This window comes from Mustelus asterias, unplaced genomic scaffold (genome assembly GCF_964213995.1).
Source record: "Mustelus asterias unplaced genomic scaffold, sMusAst1.hap1.1 HAP1_SCAFFOLD_428, whole genome shotgun sequence".
NCBI lineage: Eukaryota > Metazoa > Chordata > Chondrichthyes > Carcharhiniformes > Triakidae > Mustelus > Mustelus asterias.
Genome location: NW_027590383.1, coordinates 291741 through 311538, shown reverse-complemented (window position 1 = coordinate 311538; position 19798 = coordinate 291741). Strand labels below are relative to the sequence as shown.

The 19798-nt window shown below is 45.5% G+C and overlaps 2 protein-coding genes across 3 annotated transcripts in view; both read right to left on the bottom strand.

Annotated features, from left to right (window-relative positions):
• Positions 1-19798, bottom strand: part of LOC144486683 (serine protease inhibitor Kazal-type 1-like) — a 232933-nt gene that overhangs the window by 46663 nt on the left and 166472 nt on the right. The window lies entirely within an intron of this gene.
• Positions 7816-19798, bottom strand: part of LOC144486681 (uncharacterized) — a 58859-nt gene continuing 46876 nt past the window's right edge. For both annotated transcript variants that reach the window (XM_078204689.1, XM_078204690.1), the window contains one exon: positions 7816-9807. In XM_078204689.1, coding sequence (XP_078060815.1) covers positions 8386-9267 — 882 coding nt within the window. In that variant the 5' untranslated portion in view covers positions 9268-9807 and the 3' untranslated portion in view covers positions 7816-8385. The remainder of the gene's footprint in view (positions 9808-19798) is intronic.

The window sequence follows — 19798 nt, the reverse complement described above, 5'->3', positions numbered from 1 at the left end:
TCCCTCTATACCCATCGTGCCCATGTAACTGTCTAAATGCTTTTTAAAAGATAAAATTGTACCTGCCTCTAGTACTACCTCTGGCAGCTTGTTCCAGACACTCACCACCCTCTGTGTGAAAAAATTGCCCCTCTGGACACATGTTATAACTCAGAGATTACAGAGAACTATCACCAAGGCATGATTACTTAAATGCACTATTTCACACGACAGCAATAAATGGAGATCCTGTCAACCAAAACAGGTGATTATAAATTGAGCACTGCTGTCTGTGCACTAAAACAGGGATACACTTATGATGCCAATTACACAACCTTTGGACTGTGACCTTACTCTGGTGCTGTGCAGTCTGTGGTGACCGTGCAAGTGGTGACTATTGCTGATCATTGGGGAGGAAACAAGATCAAAAACTACAGAAGAAAACTTTAAAAATAAACCCATGAAAATCAGTAAGCTTGAAAAGAAAAGAGGGAGAAATGATAAGGAGGGAAATAATGGAGTAAATATGCATCAAAGTTCTCAGAGCAAAAGAAAAGTCAGGAAAAGAAACACAATTTAGGAAAAGGTGAAAAGATGGATGTTTAACATCCTCTGAAGGTGAAGTAAATGGAAAGGTAAGAGAACAAGATCAACGATTAATAATATTGAACAGCAAGGCTTTTCTTTCAAAGGCTTCAAAGTCACCATTCTGTTTCTGCCTTTGAACAGTAGAAAATCTGTAGAGGATGAACAGAGCTTGTAGCATGGAATCACACAGAGAACGCTAGCTCTGTAATGAAGGAGCACTCCCCTCTCAGGTTAAGCATTGTTCGTGTTGAAGGTCAGTGACCCGCTTTCAGCTCATTATCATGCTGATATTTGTTCGAGAATTCCATGCACAGGTTACAGGCCCTGAGCTTGAATGCTGAAGAGCCTGATATTGATCTTCAGGCCACATTTCAGTGGAAACAGAATCATTCATGAAGATCAAGTTGCTGCCGGATCCGTTGCCCCTGCATCTGAATGCGAAAGGCTGGGCGACTGGGCCTTGGGGTGTGGATTGGGGCAATTGGCAATTTGGGGCGAGGGGTGGAGGGGGGTGGTGGCTGACAGTGGTCGATGGAGGGAGGGCAGGTGGCTGGCAGTGGCTGGATCAGGGGGATGATGGTAACAGTGGTCAGTGGAGGGGGGTGGCTAGCAGTGGTCATTGGAGAGGGAGTGCGGGGGGTGTGGCTAGCAGTGGTCAGTGCAGGGGGGGTGGGTGATGAGAGAGGTGGTGGCTGGCAGTGGTCAGTGGCCAGGGGGTGGTGGCTGGCAGTGGCCGGATCTGGGGGGGTAATGGTAACAGTGGTCATTGGAGGGGGGATGATCATTAGCAGTGATCAGTGGAGGGGGGAATTGGTGGGGTGGTCTCTAGCAGTGGTTGGTGGAGGGGGGTGGGGGGGTTGGTCACTAACAGTGGTCGGTGAGGGGGGGGGGGGTGATTTCTATCTGGCAGCTAAGCTGCCCACATTCTTGTAACGTGGGTTTCTGGAGTATTTTTGCATTCAGCCACATATCAGGGCCGTCCTGCTGATTAGTGCCACATTGCGTTAAGTTCAAAGTGTTGTGAGCAATGTGCTGGAGAATAAAAATATTGAACACGGACCTTACAGATTACACAGGGCCCTAATTTAAATAACAAGTTCCATTATTAGCAGAATCAAGGCTCATATTCCTGACGCAACCACACCTCCTTTACACCAATATGGTGGGAGGCGCACTTCTGGTCTGTAATGACGATACTCTTCCCACCCGGGAAGGTTAAGAGGCCTGAAAAACAAAGCATGGCCAAATTTCTCGGCATTGATATATTTTAGGGAATTGAAGGAAGGGTCATCAGTCTCTTCCTTCAATATCTACCGAGAACATCCCAAATTAGAATTCATTAACAGTGCAGCTAAGAAGTACTTACACTACTGCAAGCCTGCTTGTTGGAACTGGCCTCATTTGGAGCATACACAATGAATATGGGGAGGGTGTGAATCCATTTCATTATGCTGTTGAGAATTCTTTACTAAACATACCGGGGTGACACCCCTTCTTGGCGTGGGCTACAGTGGGTGGTTCAGAAGGATGAAGACCATTCACAACACTCAGCTCAGTTAGAGCCAGTCACCATTCAAAGCTGGGAGTCAGACTCTTCACCAATCAACAGTGGGAAATGAAATGTTCTGTGAACAAGTGTAGCAGCATCGCAGATACATTTTAAAAACAACACGTGTTGATGAAGCTGAGATCGAAAGCAACCAGAACAGTTAATCCCTCACTGACACTTCAAGTCTTAATCAAATGCTGATCAGATGATATAAAGCACCAACTGAACGTGTTGACTCCAGTTCTTATTGAACTCAGAAACAAAATGGTAATGAATAAATATGAGCGTGAGAAGGAAAGTCTTAAGAGGAACTTACCCACTGTAGAGAACAAGAACGGTGAGAGTAGAGCAAAAGCTGAGGATAGTTTCATTCTCGTGCAGTGGAAGCTTTGGGTCAGTAACTGTGCAGTCACCCACTTGTACTAACACTTGTCTCAGAGAATGGAGCTGGTTTATATATAAAGGGAGGGCTGTTCACTGACTCACTGAGCAATGTGAAATGTACAGCTGCCTAACGTTTACACAAATCCAGCTGGACTTGGGGCTGGGCTGGAGCAAGGGCTGCCTCTGGTATAGAGAGTGGGGGTGTAAGGGAAGGATTGGGGAGTGTGATTGCCTCCAGTTAACAGGGCCATGTGATGCTTACAGATCTTACCAAGGGCCCATGTGTCCCTGATGCTATTTTTAACATTTTTCTGAGCGTGTCCAAACAGTCATGTACACCTCAGTGCCTCCCTCTCAGCTCCACACAGGATGCAAATACTTTCTCTGCCGTTGTCTTGGAAACCAATCTGAGAGGCCAACTATCACCGGGCTTGTCGTGCGAGGCTGCAACCTGTCGATCGATTTGCCAGGAGCTTAACATGACAGCAGTAGACCCTAACATGACCCCAACATGACTGCTGCATGGTAATAGCAGGACAAGGCGCTTAAGAGTGGGAATTAATTGCCTGGTTAAAGGCCTCAATTGGCCCACAGGCAGACAGGGAGCCAAATACTAACCCCCAGCACCCCCCATCACAGCGGTTGGTATCATTGTGGTGGAAGCAGAAGCTGGCTTTATGCCCCCCCCCCACCACCACCACCACCACCACCCTCTCCCCCCTCCTCTCCCCTCCCCGCCCCTCATACTGGTAGTGGAACATACTTCCTCAAGTGTGAGGCCACATTTTGCAGCACATTAGGAATGAAGGGAAGATATACGACATCTCAGAAAATCATCACGTATATTCAAAATGACTGGAATTACTTCAAGAGATAATTGCAACTTCAAACGATAAACTGAAATTTCGCCTTGCACATTTCTTCCGATCAGTGTAAATAATGTAAATAATCCACTCCCTTTATTGAATCCATAGCTGGGAATGCCCAGGTTTAGGTTCAGCTCTGAAGAAAAAGAATCAGGGTCCATCTCCCTCAATCTCGTCCATTCTTGGAGCATGACTTTAAAGGTTGGGGACTGGTTCTGGTCGTTAGCCCACACCCTGTTTCTACATGGTCGGCTTCAGTACAGTGATAGGCGATCTTCATGGAATCGGACCAGCTTTTCGAAGAGTTGTGATTCATGGTACCTCAAAGTCTACATTCTGAAATGTTCTCCTCACCAACCAGCTCCCCCCTCCCCGCCCCACCCCCCATATCAATTTATGTCCCAAACAACCCCTACGAACCCTCATGCTCCATGCCAATGATGCCTTTCAAACAATCCCATGACCTCTCATACTTCGCATGCCAATGTATGTCCACCAAACAATCATTTTGGTCCCTCATTCCCCCATACTAAGCACATCCATACCCATTCACCCACAATACACTGCATAGAAGCAAAGAACACTATGGTGACAGTAGGGTATATAAATAAAATATGTTAAAACAAAGGGGCGGCACAGTAGCACAATGGTTAGCATTGCTGCCTCACAGCTCCACGGACCTGGGTTCGATTCCCGGCTTGGGTCACTGTCTGTGTGGAGTTTGCACATTCTCCTCGTGTCTGCGTGGGTTTCCTCTGGGTGTTCCGGTTTCCTCCCACAGTCCAAAGATGTGCGGGTTAGGTGGATTGGCCATGCTAAAATTGCACCTTAGTGTCCTGAGATGTGTAGGTTAGAGGGATTAGCGGGTAAATATGTAGGGATATGGGGGTGGGGCCTGGGTGGGATTGTGGTCAGTGCAGACTCGAAGGGCCCAATAGCCTCTTTCTGCACTGTAGGGTTTCTATGACTCTATGATCCATTCATTGATAACTTTTCACTCTCTTAAAAAAACTTTTTTTACTGCAGCCAATAAAAGTGTTGATAATTCAGACCCTTTAATGTATGAATAGCTGAAACAGCAAGCACTGGAACCATTTTTATTTTGTGGAAATAAACATTGTGACATTGACAGCATAGATCAGAGAAACAGAGTTGTTCACCAAGCAATGTTTTCCCTGGAGCTCAGGAATTTTAATAGGCTAATGGACCTCTGGTTTTCAGCCAAGTCTCACTGAGAAGCCAGAAATCCATTGGAGTCCATTGGAGTACTAAACGTGTGGCGAAGTATTTTCACGATTAGCAATTCTAAGGGGCACTGGTCCTACCGGGCTTTCATACCTTAATCGCAGTCTGCAGCTCTTTCAGGATCTAATGCCATGGCAAACATAACTCACAAATGTCGCACCCATAATAAACATAAAGTAAAATTCTCTTTTATATTACTCATGATATCAAATGACACCCAAACTGCTTCCCTTATTAAAGTCAGTTTGCTGTAAATGTGTAATGGAGAAGATGAGGCAATTCCAAGGTCTGGTTAATCTTATATAGATCCATCAGTGTATACTGGGTGTATTGGTCATTTCAGATGTATCTCTACAGGTATACGTTAAGACAACAGCTAACTGAAGCATGGATTCCTTACCAATCTTTCAACATGTCAACCGTGGCTCAGTAACACAAGTCCTGCCTCTCACTCAAAGTTTCCGCCACCTGAAGTTGTCTCCCAGGAGTAATAAATCCTAAAATTTAAATTCAGCACAGGGAATCACTCTGCCCTTTAAATCAACTAATTTTCTGAAGGATTCCACGCCTGTTTCCCTTCTAACCCATCATTTTTGATGTGAGTAAATGGAGTGATTCCTAGCTGTCTTACCATAATGAACATTGACAGATATGATTTCTTATTTTCCACTTTGTTAAGCTGAAAGGCAGCAATAAGATAGAAAGCCCCAGATTTTCACTCCCAATGTGGGTGCACAGAGTAGGGAAAATGTCCGATTCTGCAAACCTGACAGAGGTAAGAAGTTCTCCAGACCACGTGAATGGCAATGTGAATGGTCAGACTTGCTGCTTTAATACTAATAAAGGAAAGAATAAATCAAAAAACAGCCCTCACCCCTCACACCCCACACACTCCCTAAGCCCCATCCATGCCATTTCATGTCATCTCCATAGCCCCTCAAACCCTCTATGCCAACATATAAACCTCTACCCACCCCTCTGGCCCCCATAACTTCCATGCAACCTACATCCCTCTACCCACCCCATAAGCCTTTATAGGCCCTATGCCAACTTAGTGCCAACTAATACCAGCACATGCCATCACTCACCACCCTTTGCCCTTAAGCTTTCATTGCCAACTTACCCAGTCTACCTATGGGTAGACTTCAAAAGCCATAGTGAGGTTAAACAAATAAAGTTCTAAGCGTCTACTGATGACGTCACTGTTTTTTTAAGAATTCATGATTAAAAATCCATTCACTTAGCTTAAGTTCCCTCAACTAATTAATCCCCTATAATAAACAAGCAATGTTTTAAGTATTTAACCCATATAATAATAAACACTTGTATTCATAACCCCATATCAAAAAACTATAACCAATTGGAGCTCTCAGTCAAACTGTGAACTGACAGACACCCCTCTGTGATAATGATAGATTGTGAAATCAGTCATGCAGCACAAATCCTATAATGTTAGCCTTCAGTTTAATGTCAACAAACAAAGTTAAATAGCAAGCACTGATTCTTTTAAACTACAGGTTCTTTTAGATTTAAAGGAGGGAGATTTAAACACCATAACAGCTTGACAAATTTTATGAGTTGACCCACATTTTACGCACATACATGTATATTTTTAACCATTCCATAGGGTACTTAGCTCTCCAAAAGGAATCCCTGGACCTGCTCCAAAGGCTTCCGAACCTCACCAAAGTGTATCCTACCTCCCCAAAAATCTATTATTAACTTTAGATCTTCTCATGAAGAGTGTATATGCCTACAAGTCATATTTCAGAAACCTGGGTAATGAAAACACATCTGACTGAAAGCAGCTGTCGCTGTAACTATGATGGGCAAACTACAACCCACCCTTTCCCCTGCCACCCACGCACCACCCCCCCCCCCGCCCCCCCACCCACCGCCGCCCAACCCCACACTGGCAAAAAATCAAGGGTGCTGGGTTCAGTGGGGGGAACTACTTGTGGAATCAGGGATTTGGCATCATTTTGGCTAAATTCCTTCCATCACGATGAAAATTCAATCCCGAAAGTAGAAATCGTTGTAAGAGTTATCTCAGTACTATACCATGGGCATGTCAAAATGATAGCAGTTAAAAACTGGTACAGCACACTGCTCCTTTCATGGGAATCTCTACATAAAGAGTATGGAATGCTTTGCCATGGAATAGTTGAGACAGTGACCACTGAAGGGGAAAGTGGGGAATTTATTTGAAGCAGAGGAATGTACAATGTTATGGGGACAGTGCAAAGCAATGAGATTAGTTATATATTGCACTAGTAAAGTGAAAGCACAGATATATACAAATCACCGCCTTCTGTGCAGTTAGGGTCTATGATTTTTTGGTTATTAGTTTAAAAAATACTTTTAAATATAGATAGCTGAGAATTAATCCTGGATTTTAGATTGGAGGTGAGTTCAGTACAGGTTAGGGTGGTGCTATTGTGAGGTCTGGAAACCCAGAAGGACGGATTTCCCAATTGTTTTATAAATGCAAGATTCCGTCAAATCTTTTCTGTGGGGCTTTACCCATAGACAGGGTGATTGACAGGGTGGGAAGACCACAAAAACAGTGAGAGGCAGCATGGTGGGGGACAGGAGGTTCTGGATCATGGGAGGAAGTTTGGGATCAAAGGGTAAATTCCAATGAGATTTGGGGACAATCAATCATGGGGGCTTGGGGTGTCAAGGAGCAACAGTGATGGTCATGGTTTGGGGAGAGGAGGGAAGCAAATGGATTGCTGTGGATTTGAGGTATTTACTGAAAAGCTAGTTGAGCCTGGTCCTTCTCATAGAATAGAATCATAGAATCCCGACAGTGCAGAAGGAGGCCATTCTGCCCGTTGAGCCTGCACTGACCACAATCCACCCAGGCCTTACCCGCGTAACCCCACATATTTACCCTGCTAATCCCCCTGACACGAAGAGACAGTTTATCATGGCCAATCAACCTAACCTGCACATCTTTGAGGAGGAAACCCACACAGACACGGGGAGGATGTGCAAACTCCACACAGTGACCCGAGGCTGGAATTGAACCCAGGTCCCTGGCGCAGTGAGGCAGCAATGCTAACCACTGTGCCACCGTGCCACCCCCTAAATCAGTAGAAAGATAACCAACATCTTGACCCACAAACAATGCTGTGAAGACATTTTCCAACCTCTCTGTGCTTCTTTTAAGCTCGGTAAGAAGTCTCACAACACCAGGTTAAAGTCCAACAGGTTTATTTGGTAGCAAATACCATAAGCTTTCGGAGCACTGCTCCTTCGTCAGATGGAGTGGAAATGTGCTCTCAAACAGTGCAAACAGACAAAATCAAGTTGCAGAATACTGATTAGAATGCGAATCCTACAGCCAGCCAGGTCTTAAAGGTACAGACAACGTGGGTGGAGGGAACATTAAACACAGGTTAAAGAAATGTGTGTTGTCTCCAGACAGAACAGCTAGTGAGATTCTACAAGCCCAGGAGGCAAGCTGTGGGGGTTACTGATAATGTGACATAAATCCAACATCCCGGTTTAGGCCGTCCTCATGTGTGCGGAACTTGGCTATCAGTTTCTGCTCAGCGACTCTGCGCTGTCGTGTGTTGTGAAGGCCGCCTTGGAGAACGCTTACCTGAAGATCCAAGGCTGAATGCCCGTGACTGCTGAAGTGCTCCCCCACAGGAAGAGAACAGTCTTGCCTGGTGATTGTCGAGCGGTGTTCATTCATCTGTTGTCGTAGCGTCTGCATGGTTTCCCCAATGTACCATGCCTCGGGACATCCTTTCCTGCAGTGTATCAGGTTGACAATGTTGGCCGAGTTGCAAGAGTAGGTACCGTGTACCTGGTGTTCTCACGTGAGATGATGGCATCCGTGTCGATGATCCGGCACGTCTTGCAGAGGTTGCTGTGGCAGGGTTGTGTGGTGTCGTGGTCACTGTTCTCCTGAAGGCTGGGTAGTTTGCTGCGGACAATGGTCTGTTTGAGGTTGCATGGTTGTTTGAATGCAAGAAGTGGGGGTGTGGGGATGGCCTTGGCGAGATGTTCGTCTTCATCACTGACATGTTGAAGGCTCCGGAGGAGATGCCGTAGCTTCTCCGCTCCGGGGAAGTACTGGACGATGAAGGGTACTCTGTCCACCGTGTCCCGTGTTTGTCTTCTGAGGAGGTCGGTGCGGTTTTTCGCTGTGGCGCGTCGGAACTGTTGATCGATGAGTCGAGCGCCATATCCTGTTCTTCTGAGGGCATCTTTCAGCGTCTGGAGGTGTCTGTTGCGATCCTCCTCATCTGTGCAGATCCTGAGTATTCGGAGGGCTTGTCCGTAGGGGATGGCTTCTTTAACGTGTTTAGGGTGGAAGCTGGAGAAGTGGAGCATCATGAGGTTATCCGTGGGCTTGCGGTACAGTGAAGTGCTGAGGTGACCGTCCTTAATGGAGATGCGTGTGTCCAAGAATGCAACTGATTCCGGAGAGTAGTCCATGGTGAGTCTGATGGTGGGATGGAACTTGTTGATGTCATCATATAGTTGTTTCAGTGATTGCTCACCATGACTCCAAAGGAAGAAAATGTCATCGATGTACCTGGTGTATAGCCTCAGTTGAAGGTCCTGTGCGGTGAACAAGTCTTGTTCGAACCTGTGCATGAAGATGTTGGCATATTGAGGTGCGAATTTGGTCCCCATGGCTGTTCCGTGTGTCTAGATGAAGAACTGGTTGTTGAACGTGAAGACATTGTGGTCCAGGATTTTAAGCTGTCAAAGTTCCCAAGAACCGGTAGCTAAGTTAGAATGACTCTTAGAATCAAAGTACAATATAATAATTAAATGGCCATCCACTTCCCACAAGTAGATAGGTCCCCACCCCTTGTCCCAGCTCTGTTAAAACTGGAATTAGACAGCTTCAAGCAGATTTAGTTCATTTTCCATATTTCTTGTGATTTACCCTCCCACTCAACTCCACCCCACCAGCTTCTGTGAGTTAAAATTCAGTCCTACAGTTTGGGAGACCTTTTTATTTTCAAACAGAATGCAGAAATACAACAAGTTTATTCAGAAATTGATAACATTCAAACAATTCATCCTATGTGGAAAAGTGAATGATTCTGAAAATTGGCCGGAAAACCCGTGTCAGTCCAACATTCAGTTGCGATTCTTTTGAGGTCCTTGTAGACTTTAGTTCAACATTTTTCAAATTTCTGAATCTTGATCTTACTTTTGGTAGCGCTGAAATGCAAAAACCATCTGTTATTCTGGAATCAGTCACGGTACAGTGTCTGGCAGAGAGACAGAATGATCAAGGGCACAGGGAGACAACTGAGACCTGATGAGAGGGGGAATCAACCTCAACCTCTCATTGATATCACAGAGAGGCAAACATGCCTCTGGCAACACAGAGCCACAGATTTGTACCTGCCCTTTCCTCCTACTCTTCAAACTGAAATCAGGGCATTACAAATGAGAGGCAAACCTCAATATCAAACTCTCACTGCTTAGACCATAAGACCATAAAGACACAGGAGCAGAATTAGGCCACTTGGCCCATAGGGTCTGCTCCATTCAATCATGGCTGGTATTTTTCTCATCCCCATTCTCCTGCCTTTTCCCCATAATCTCTGATCCCCTTATTAATCAAGAACCTATCTATCTCTGTCTTAAAGACACTCAATGACCTGGCCTCCACAGCCTTCTGCGGCAAAGAGTTCCACAGATTCACCACTTTCTGGCTGAAGAAATTCCTCCTCATCTGTTTTAAAGGATAGTCCCTTTAGCCTGGGGTTGTGCCCTCTGGTTCTAGTTTTTCCAACTAATGGAAACACCCTCTCCATGTCCACTCTATCCAGGCCTCGCAATATCCTGTAAGTTTCAGTAAGATCCCCCCTCATCCTTCTAAACTCCAACGAGTACAGTCCCAGAATCCTCAACCGTTCCTCGTACGACAAGCTCTTCATTCCAGGGATCATTCTTGTGAACCTCCTCTGGACCCTTTCCAAGGTCAACACATTCTTCCTTAGATATGGGGCCCAAAACTGCTCATAATACTCCAAATGGGGTCTGACCAGAGCCTTATACAGCCTCAGAAGTGAATCCCTGCTCTTGTATTCTAGCCCTCTCGACATGAATGCTAACATTGCATTTGCCTTCCTAACCGCCGACTGAACCTGCACGTTAACCTTAAGATAATTTTGAACAATGACTCCTAAGACCCTTTGTGTTTCTGATTTCCTAAGCATTTCCCATTTAGAAAATAGTCTATGCCCCCATTTCTCCTTCCAAAGTGCATAACCTCACTCTTTTCTACATTGTATTCCATTTGCCACTTCTTTGCCCACTCTCCTAACCTGTCCAAGTCCTTCCGCAGCACCCTTGCTTCATCAATACTACCTGTACCTCTACATAACTTTGTATCATCTGCAAACTTAGCAACAGTGCCTTCAGTTCCTTCCTCCAAATCGTTAATGTATATTGTGAAAAGTTGTTGTCCCAGCACTGACCCCTGAGGCACACCACTAGTCACTAGCTGCCATCCTGAAAAAGACTCCTTTATCCCCACTCTCTGCCTTCTGCCAGTCAGCTAATCCTCTATCTATGCCAGGATCTTACCCTTAACACCATGGGCTCTTAACTTATTTAACAGTTTTCTATGCGGCACCTTGTCAAAGGCCTTTTGGAAATCTAAATAAATCTTGTCCACTGGTTCTCCTTTATCTAATTTCCTTGTTACCTCTTCAAAGACCTCTAACAGATTTTGTTAGACATGACCTCCCCTTGACAAAGCCATGCTGACTCAGTCCTATTTTGTCATGCACTTCCAAGTACTCTGTGATCTCATCTTTAATAATGGACTCTAAAATCTTGCCAATGACCGAAGTCAGGCTAACCGGCCTATAATTTCCCATCTGCTGCCTCCCTCCCTTCTTGAACAGCAGTGTTACATTAGCTACTTTCCAGTCCTCTGGAACCCTCCCAGCCTCCAGTGATTCCTGAAAGATCACCACCACAATTTCTTCAGCTATCTCTGCTGAGATAGGGGTGTAGTCCATCCATTCCAGCTGATTTATCCACCTTCAGATCTTTCAGTTTCCCTAGAATCTTCTCCTTAGTGATGACCACAACACTCACCTGTACCCTTCATTCTCCTGGAGCTCTGGCATCCCACTGGTGTCTTCCACCGTGAAGACTGATGCAAAGTAACTATTCAGTTCCTCTGCCATTTCTTTGTTTCCTATTATTACTTCTCCAGCCTCATTTTCCAGTGGTTCAATGGCTATTTTTGCCTCTCTCTTTTCTATATTGAAAAAAAACTTCCTATCTTCTTTTATATTACCAGCTAGCTTACACTCATATTTCATCTTCTCCCCCATTATTGCTTTTTCAGTTGTCCTCTGCTCACTTTCAAAGGCTTCCCAATACTCTGGCTTCCCACTAATCCTTGCCACTTTGTATGCCTTTTCTTTTGCTTTTATGCTGTCCTTGAATTCCCTAGTCAGCCATGGATGCCTCACCCTTCCCTTAGCATGTTTCCTCCTTGGGATGAATTTCTGTTGTGCCTCCCGAATAACCACCCAAAACTCCTGCCATTTCTGTTCCACTGCCTTCCCTGCTAGGCTCCCTTTCCAATCAAATCTGGACAGCTCCTCCCTCATGTCTTTGTAGTTATCTTTATTTAATTGTAATACCGTTACATCTGATTCCAGCTTCTCATATTGTGGTCACTGCTCCCTAAAGGTTCCTTCACCTTAAGTTCCCTAATCAAGTCTGCCTCATTACACATCACCAAATCCAGAATTGATGTACCCTAGTAGGCTTTGATTTGATTTGATTTATTATTGTCACATGTATTAACATACAGTGAAAAGTGTTGTTTCTTGCGCGCTATACAGGCAAAACATACCGTTCATAGAGAAGGAAGCGTGAGAGTGCAAAATGTAGTGTTACAGTCATAAGGTGTAGAGAAAGATCAACTTAATGCAAGGTAAGTCTATTCAAAAGTCTGCCAGCAACAGGGAAGAATCTGTTCTTGAGTCAGTTGGTATGTGACCTCAGACTTTTGAATTTTTTTCCCAAAGGAAGAGGGTGGGAGAGAGAATGTCCAGGGTGCGTGGGGTCCTTAATTATGCTGGCTGCTTTGCCGAGGCAGCGGGAAGTGTAGACAGAGTCAATGGATGGGAGGCTGGTTTGTGTGATGGATTGGGCTACATTCACGACCTTTTGTAGTTCCTTCCAGTGTTGGGCTGAGCAAGAGCCACACCAAGCTGTGATACAACCAGAAAGAATGCTTTCTATGATGCATCTGTAAAGGTTGGTGAGAGTTGTAGTTGACGTGCCAAATTTCCTTAGTCTTCTGAGAAAGTAGAGGTGTTGGTGGGCTTTCTTAACTATAGTGTCAGCATGGGGAGACCAGGACAGGTTGTTGGTGATCTGGACACTTAAAAACGTGAAGCTCTCGACCCTTTTTACTTCGTCCCCATTGATGCAAACAGGGGCATGTTCTCCTTTATGCTTCCTGAAGTCGATGACAATCTCCTTCATTTTGTTGACATTGAGGGAGAGATTATTGTTGCCGCGCCAGTTCACCAGATTCTCTATCTCATTCCTGTACTCTGCCTCGTCATTGTTTGAGATCCGACCCACTACGGTGGTGTCGTCAGCAAACTTGAAAATTGAATTGGAGGAGAATTTGGCCGCACAGTTATAGGTGTATAAGGAGTGTAGTAGGGGACTGAGAACACAGCCTTGTGGGGCACCGGTGTTGAGGATGATCGTGGAGGAGGTGTTGTTGCCTATCCTTACTGATTGTGGTCTGTGAGTTAGGAAGTTCAGGATCCAGTCGCAGAGGGAGGTGCTGAGGCCCAGACCACGGAGTTTGGAGATGGGTTTTGTGGGAATAATAGTGTTGAAGGCTGAGCTGTAGTCAATAAATAGGAGTTTGACATAGGTGTCCTTGTTATCTAGGTGTTCTAGTGTTGAGTGCAGGGCCTGGTGTGGACCTGTTGCAGCGGTAGGCAAACTGTAGTGGATCCAGGTAGTCCAGGAGGATGGAATTGATTCGTGCCATGACTAACCTTTCGAAGTACTTCATAATGATGGATGTCAGAGCCACCGGCTGATAGTCATTAAGGCACGCTGCTTGGTTTTTCTTAGGTACCGGGATGATGGTCGTCTTCTTGAAACAGTTAAGGACCTCAGATTGTTGTAAAGAGAGGTTGAAGATGTTTGTGAATCCTCCCGCCAGCTGATCCGCGCAGGATCTGAGTGCACGTCCGGGTACCCCATCCGGGCCAGTTGCTTTCCATGGGTTGACCTTCAAGAAAGCTGCTCTGACATCTGCTAGTGACCCCAGATACAGGTTCATCCAGGGCTTCCAGGGTGGAGGACATGCTCTCGCTGACCTCTTGCTCAAAACGGGCGTAGAATGCATTGAGCTCATCAGGGAGCGGTGCGTTGGAGCCGGTGATTTTAAATGCCCTCATCTTGTTGCCTGTTATGTCTTGCAAACTTTGCTATAGTTGGCGAGGGCCGGTGTGGGATTCTAGCTTAGTCCGATATTGTCATTTTGCATCTTTGATGGATCTCCTTAGATCATATCTGGCTTTCTTAAAAGAACATAAGAACATAAGAACTAGGAGCAGGAGTAGGCCATCTGGCCCCTCGAGCCTGCTCCGCCATTCAATAAGATCATGGTTGATCTTTTTGTGGACTCAGCTCCACTTATCCGCCCACTCACCATAACCCTTAATTCCTTTACTGTTCAAAAATTTATCTATCCTTGCCTTAAAAACATTCAGTGAGGTAGCTTCAACTGCTTCACTGGGCAGGGAATTCCACAGATTCACAACCCTTTGTGTGAAGTTCCTCCTCAACTCAGTCCTAAATCTGCTTCCCCTTATTTTGAGGCTATGCCCCCTAGTTCTAGTTTCACCCACCAGTGGAAACAACTTCCTTGCTTCTATCTTATCTATTCCCTTCATAATCTTATATGTTTCAAGAAGTTCTCCCCTCATTCTTCTGAATCCCAATGAGAATAGTCCCAGTCTACTCAGTCTCTCCTCATAAGCCAACCCTCTCAACTCCGGAATCAACCTAGTGAATCTGCTCTGCACCCCCTCCAGTATATCCTTTCTCAAGTAAAAGGTTAGTAAAAGGTTACTTTCTCATGTAAAAGGTCTTGTATAGGTCAGGGTCGCCTGACTTGAACACCTCAGACCTGGACTTCAGCAAGCAGTGGATATCCCTGTTCGTCCATGGTTTCCAGTTGGGGAACACACGGATTTGCTTCTTTGGCACACAGTCTCCTACACACTTACTAATGAAGTTAGTTACTGTAGTGGTGACTCGTTCAGGCTGGTCGCAGAGTTTTTAAATACTGACCAGTCCACTGACTCCAAGCAGCTCCATAGGAGATCATCTGATTTCTCAGACCAACATTGCACGACTCTCTTTGATGGATTCTCCCGCTTCAGTTTTTGCTTGTAAGCCGGGAGCAGGAGCACAGCCTTGTGGTCTGATTTGCCACAGTGTGGGCGGGCGATAGAGCAGTAGGCATGTTTGATATTTGTGCAGCAGTGGTTTAGGATCTTTGGGCCTCTGGTGGAACAGGAGACGTGTTGGTGGTAACTTGGTAGTACACTCTTGAGCTTGGCTTGATTGAAGTCCCCGGCCACGATGAACAAAGCCTCGGGATGTTTCATCTCAAGGCTATTCGTAGTGGTGTATATTTTGTCCAACGCAAACCTCACGTCCACATGGGGTGGGATGTAAACTGCCGTCAGGATAACAGAGGTGAACTCCCGCAGAATGTAATAGGGGCTACATTTTAGCGTCAGGTATTCTAGGTCTGGGGAGCAGCAAGTTGCCAGTGTTGCTACGTCTACGCACCATGGGATGTTGATTAGGAAGCAGACCCCACCTTCCCTAGCCTTGCCCGAGACCGCTGTACGGTCCATTTGATGAATTGAGAAGCCCTCTGTCACAAGTTGCTCCAAAAAACCATCTCTTGGACATTCCACAAATTCCTTTTCTTGGGATCCACTACCTACCTGATTTTCCCAGTCCACCTGCATATTGAAGTCCCTCATGATTATTGTAATATTGGCTTTTTTATATGCCTTTTCTATCTCCTGATTTATTTTCTGCCCCACATTCTGACTATTGCTAGAGGGCCTGTACAAAACTCCCATCAGGGTCTTTTTACCTTTGCGATTCCTCAATTCCTCTACCCACAGAGATTCTATTCCTTCTGATCCTATATCACTTCTTGATATCGATTTAACTTCATTCCTTACTAACAATGCAACCCTATCTTTGCCCATCTGCCTGTCCTTCTGATAAGACACATATCCTTGGATATTTAGATTCCAGCCCTGATCCCCTTGCAGTCACGTCTCTGTAGTGCCCACAACATCGTACCGGCCAATTTCAAACAGGCTCATTTACCTTGTTCCGTATACTGCGCGCATTTAGGTACAACACCCTCAGTCCTGCATTGACCACCTCCCTTCTCATACTTGTCACCTTTTTTACTCTGCCCGAGGTTAGATTCCTGCCCCTTCTATACTCTCTGTTCTATTGTGTGGTCTTGAAACTTTACTAATCTCTCCTGAGCCCTCGGCTCCTTTAACTAGTTGAAAGTCCTCATCATTAACCTGCACTCCTACCCTCTCCTTTACCTTTGATATTCTAATTCTCCATACAACTGAACCCTCCCCCACTATTTAGTTTAAAGCCCTATCTACAGCCCTAGTTATACGATTCACCAGGACTCTGGTCCCAGCACGATTCAGATGAAGACCGTCTCATCGGAACAGGTCCCCTCTTCCCCAATACTGATGCCAATGTCCCATGAATTCAAACCCATTCCTCCCAAACCAATCTTTGAGCCACGCATTTACCTCCTTAATCTTATTAACCCTGTGCCAATTAGCTCGTGGCTCAGGTAGTAATCCAGAGATTATTACCTTTTTGGTTCTGCTTTTTAATTTAGCTCCTAGCTGTTCATACTCCCTTAGCAGAACCTTTGTTCCTGTTCTATCTATGTCATTGGTACCCATGTGGACCACGACAACTGGATCTTTACCCTCCCACTCCAAGTTCCTCTGCAGCCCAGATGAGATATCCCGAACCTGAGCACCAGGCAGGCAACACAACCTTCGGGATTCTCGATCCTGGTCACAACACAACCTTCGGGATTTTTGATCATGCCCCTAACTATACTATCCCCAATTACGACTACATTTCTTTTTCTCCCCCCACTTGAACGGTTCCCTGTACCACGGTGCCGTGGTCAGTTTGCTCATCCTCCCTGCAGTACTCATTCCCGTCCACACAGGGAGCAAGAATCTCGAACCTGTTGGACAGTTTCAGGGACTGAGGCTCCTGCAACCCTACTTCCTGGATCCCTCTACCTGCCTCACTCGCAGCCACACCCTCTTGTCCCTGTCCACTGGCCGAATTCAAGGTATTTAATCTAAGGGGTGTGACTGCCTCCTGGAACACAGTGTCCAGGTAACTCTCCCCCTCCCTGATGTGTCGCAGCGTCCGAAGCTCAGAATCCAGCTCATCCACTCTGAGCCGGAGTTCCTCAATCAACCAACACTTGCAGCAGACATGCTCACTGGGAACCACAATGGGGTCCACCAGCTCCCACATCGTGCATGAACAACACATCACCTGACCCTCCATCTCTATTTTATTTAATTAGTTTTTAATTTGGATTTAAATTTTAATGCTTCAGCACAATAAAGAGACCCAACTGATTCTCAAACTAAATGCTGCTAATGGGCTGGGAATTTCAACAGGTTCACCTTTTGACCTTTGACTCAGAAGCATAATCCAGCTACTGATACTCAAAGAACAAAGAAAAATACATCACAGGAACAGGCCCTCCAGCCCTCCATACCGATGCTGATCATGATGCCCTAACTAAACTAAAAACAATCTTTTGCTCTTTGTCCATATCCCTCTATTCCCTCCTTATTCATGTACCCATCCAGGTGCCTCTTAAATGTTGCTAATGTGTCTGCTTCCATCACCACCTCTGGCAGTGTGTTCCAGGCACCCACCTCTCTCTGTGTGAAAAACTTCCCCAGCACATCTCCCTTAAACTTTCCCCCTCTCACCTTGAACCTGTGCCCCCCTTGTAACTGACACTTCCACCCTGGGAAAAAGCCTCCTCAACTCTTAAGTTTTTGACTACATTTTTCAATAATAATCCCAGTCATGACTATTACAAATTCTATGGGATCTTTTACATTGGCCTGTTGAGGTAGCAGAGAGACTTTTTTAAGTCCTGGCTGAAAGACAGCGGGCGGAACTTTCCTGCTTTTGGAAATAATTGATGTTCAGAACCATTTCCAGGTCTCGGTATTTCCGGTGTTAGCCAGCTGCACGGAGTGGTGATCTGACAGGAGGTGGCTCATTAACGAGGCACCACCTTTTTCGTCCTTAAGGATTTAAGGTGGGAGCTCTACCGAGCACAGCCTCGAGGGATCAGCATGCTGATTCCCCCAGCGGCCCACTCCAGGGACATTCAGAAACAAGACAATTTTGGGAGGTGTGTGGCTGTGGGTTTTAAGATTCTTTGCCAGCTCCTTGCCTCCAAAGCTCCTTCCAAGGTGCCATGAAGATGCCACCCAGCTAATTACCGCAGCTAATCCACCTGACCGTCTTGGACACTAAGGGGCAATTTAACATGGCCAATCCACTTAACTCGCACAGCTTTGGATTGTGGGAGGAAGCCAGAGCACCCGGACAAAACCCACGCAGACACGGGGAGAACGTGCAAACTCCACAGACACTCTAGTCAGGTCTCTGTGGAACTGGGAGGGTACCAACTCCCTCCCTTTCAAGTTTGAATGTTGAAATCTACAGTGTTGATATTTTGCTAAGGTTTCATTTCTATTCTTAGCACTTTTACAGCTACAATCTGATCAAGTTATCCACTCACTGCCTGAAAGGTTAGGAAGATGTGAGGTTCCTCGTGTTATTTACAAGTAAATTATATCAACAAGGATTTTGTCTTTCATCCTTAAAGGTTTCTGCATTGCCAGATAGGGCTACAGAGAAAGTGAACACTTTACAGTGTTCATGATCTAATGTGGCATCCAAATGGAACATGCTTGTGTACACGCAGTGTGCTATTTCCTCTCTTGACAAACTCAAGAGAACTCGATCACTCTAGTACAGCTTCTACTTAAAACGGATGTGAACATACTGTGAGAGATTCTGATTGAAGAGGAAGTAGGGAGTTGTTCAGTTCTGGTCAGGAAGGAACGCAGTGTGCTGGGTTTTGGGGGATTAACAGGCACAAGTTAGGGAACACAGGCTGTGGGCCCCAGCCCAATTCCAGTTTGGTTTCAGTCTCAGTGCTATCGCTTCCATACTGAGACTAATGCATCATCCATGTCTAACCCGATTTACTGACACACAACGCTTAACATCTTGGGAGGACCTTCAGTGAGTAGACTGCAGCAGTTCAAGAAGAAGGCTCATTATCACCTTCTCAAGGGCAAGTGGGCTTGGCAAATAAGTATTGGCCTTGACTGCAACACCCATATCCTGAGAATGCATTTCTTTCAAATACTCTATTGCAGAGTTCCGTGCCTCTTTGTAGCCAGTAGTGAAGTGGGTGGAGAGACCCAGCACTGTTTCACAAGAATGTGCCTGTTCTTGCTGGGAAGCTTTGGGCCTCCAGCTCACCTAGTTGTGGATCACTGGCAAATGTTTGAGAGGGTTCAATGCTTCATAGATATCATTGCACTGTGCTCCATGGTCATGATGAGAAGATAACATTTGGCAGTAGTATAGACTTCTGAGTGCCCCAAGGGGCTTTACAGCCAATGGGGAACTTCTAAAATGCAGTCATCATTATAATGTAGGGAGAAATGGCAGCTAATTTGCACACAGCAAAGTCTCACAATCAGCAATGAAATAAAGGATCAAATAATCTATTTTAGATGTTAGTTTAGTAACATATTTTGACCAGGACATTGAAGAGAGTTTTGCATAATCTTCAGTAAGAGGCTGCAATAGTGCCAGCGGGTCTTTTACGTCTACTGTGACAAGTGACTTACAAGTGTATCACATGTCAGGGACAAACATAATTCCCACTGACCACTTACAACCTCTAGCCTGCCATCATAATACCATCTTGCAATCCCTTACTGAATTTTTGATGGTCCAATGAAGTGTCAGGATTTCTACGGCGTGATGCATTCCT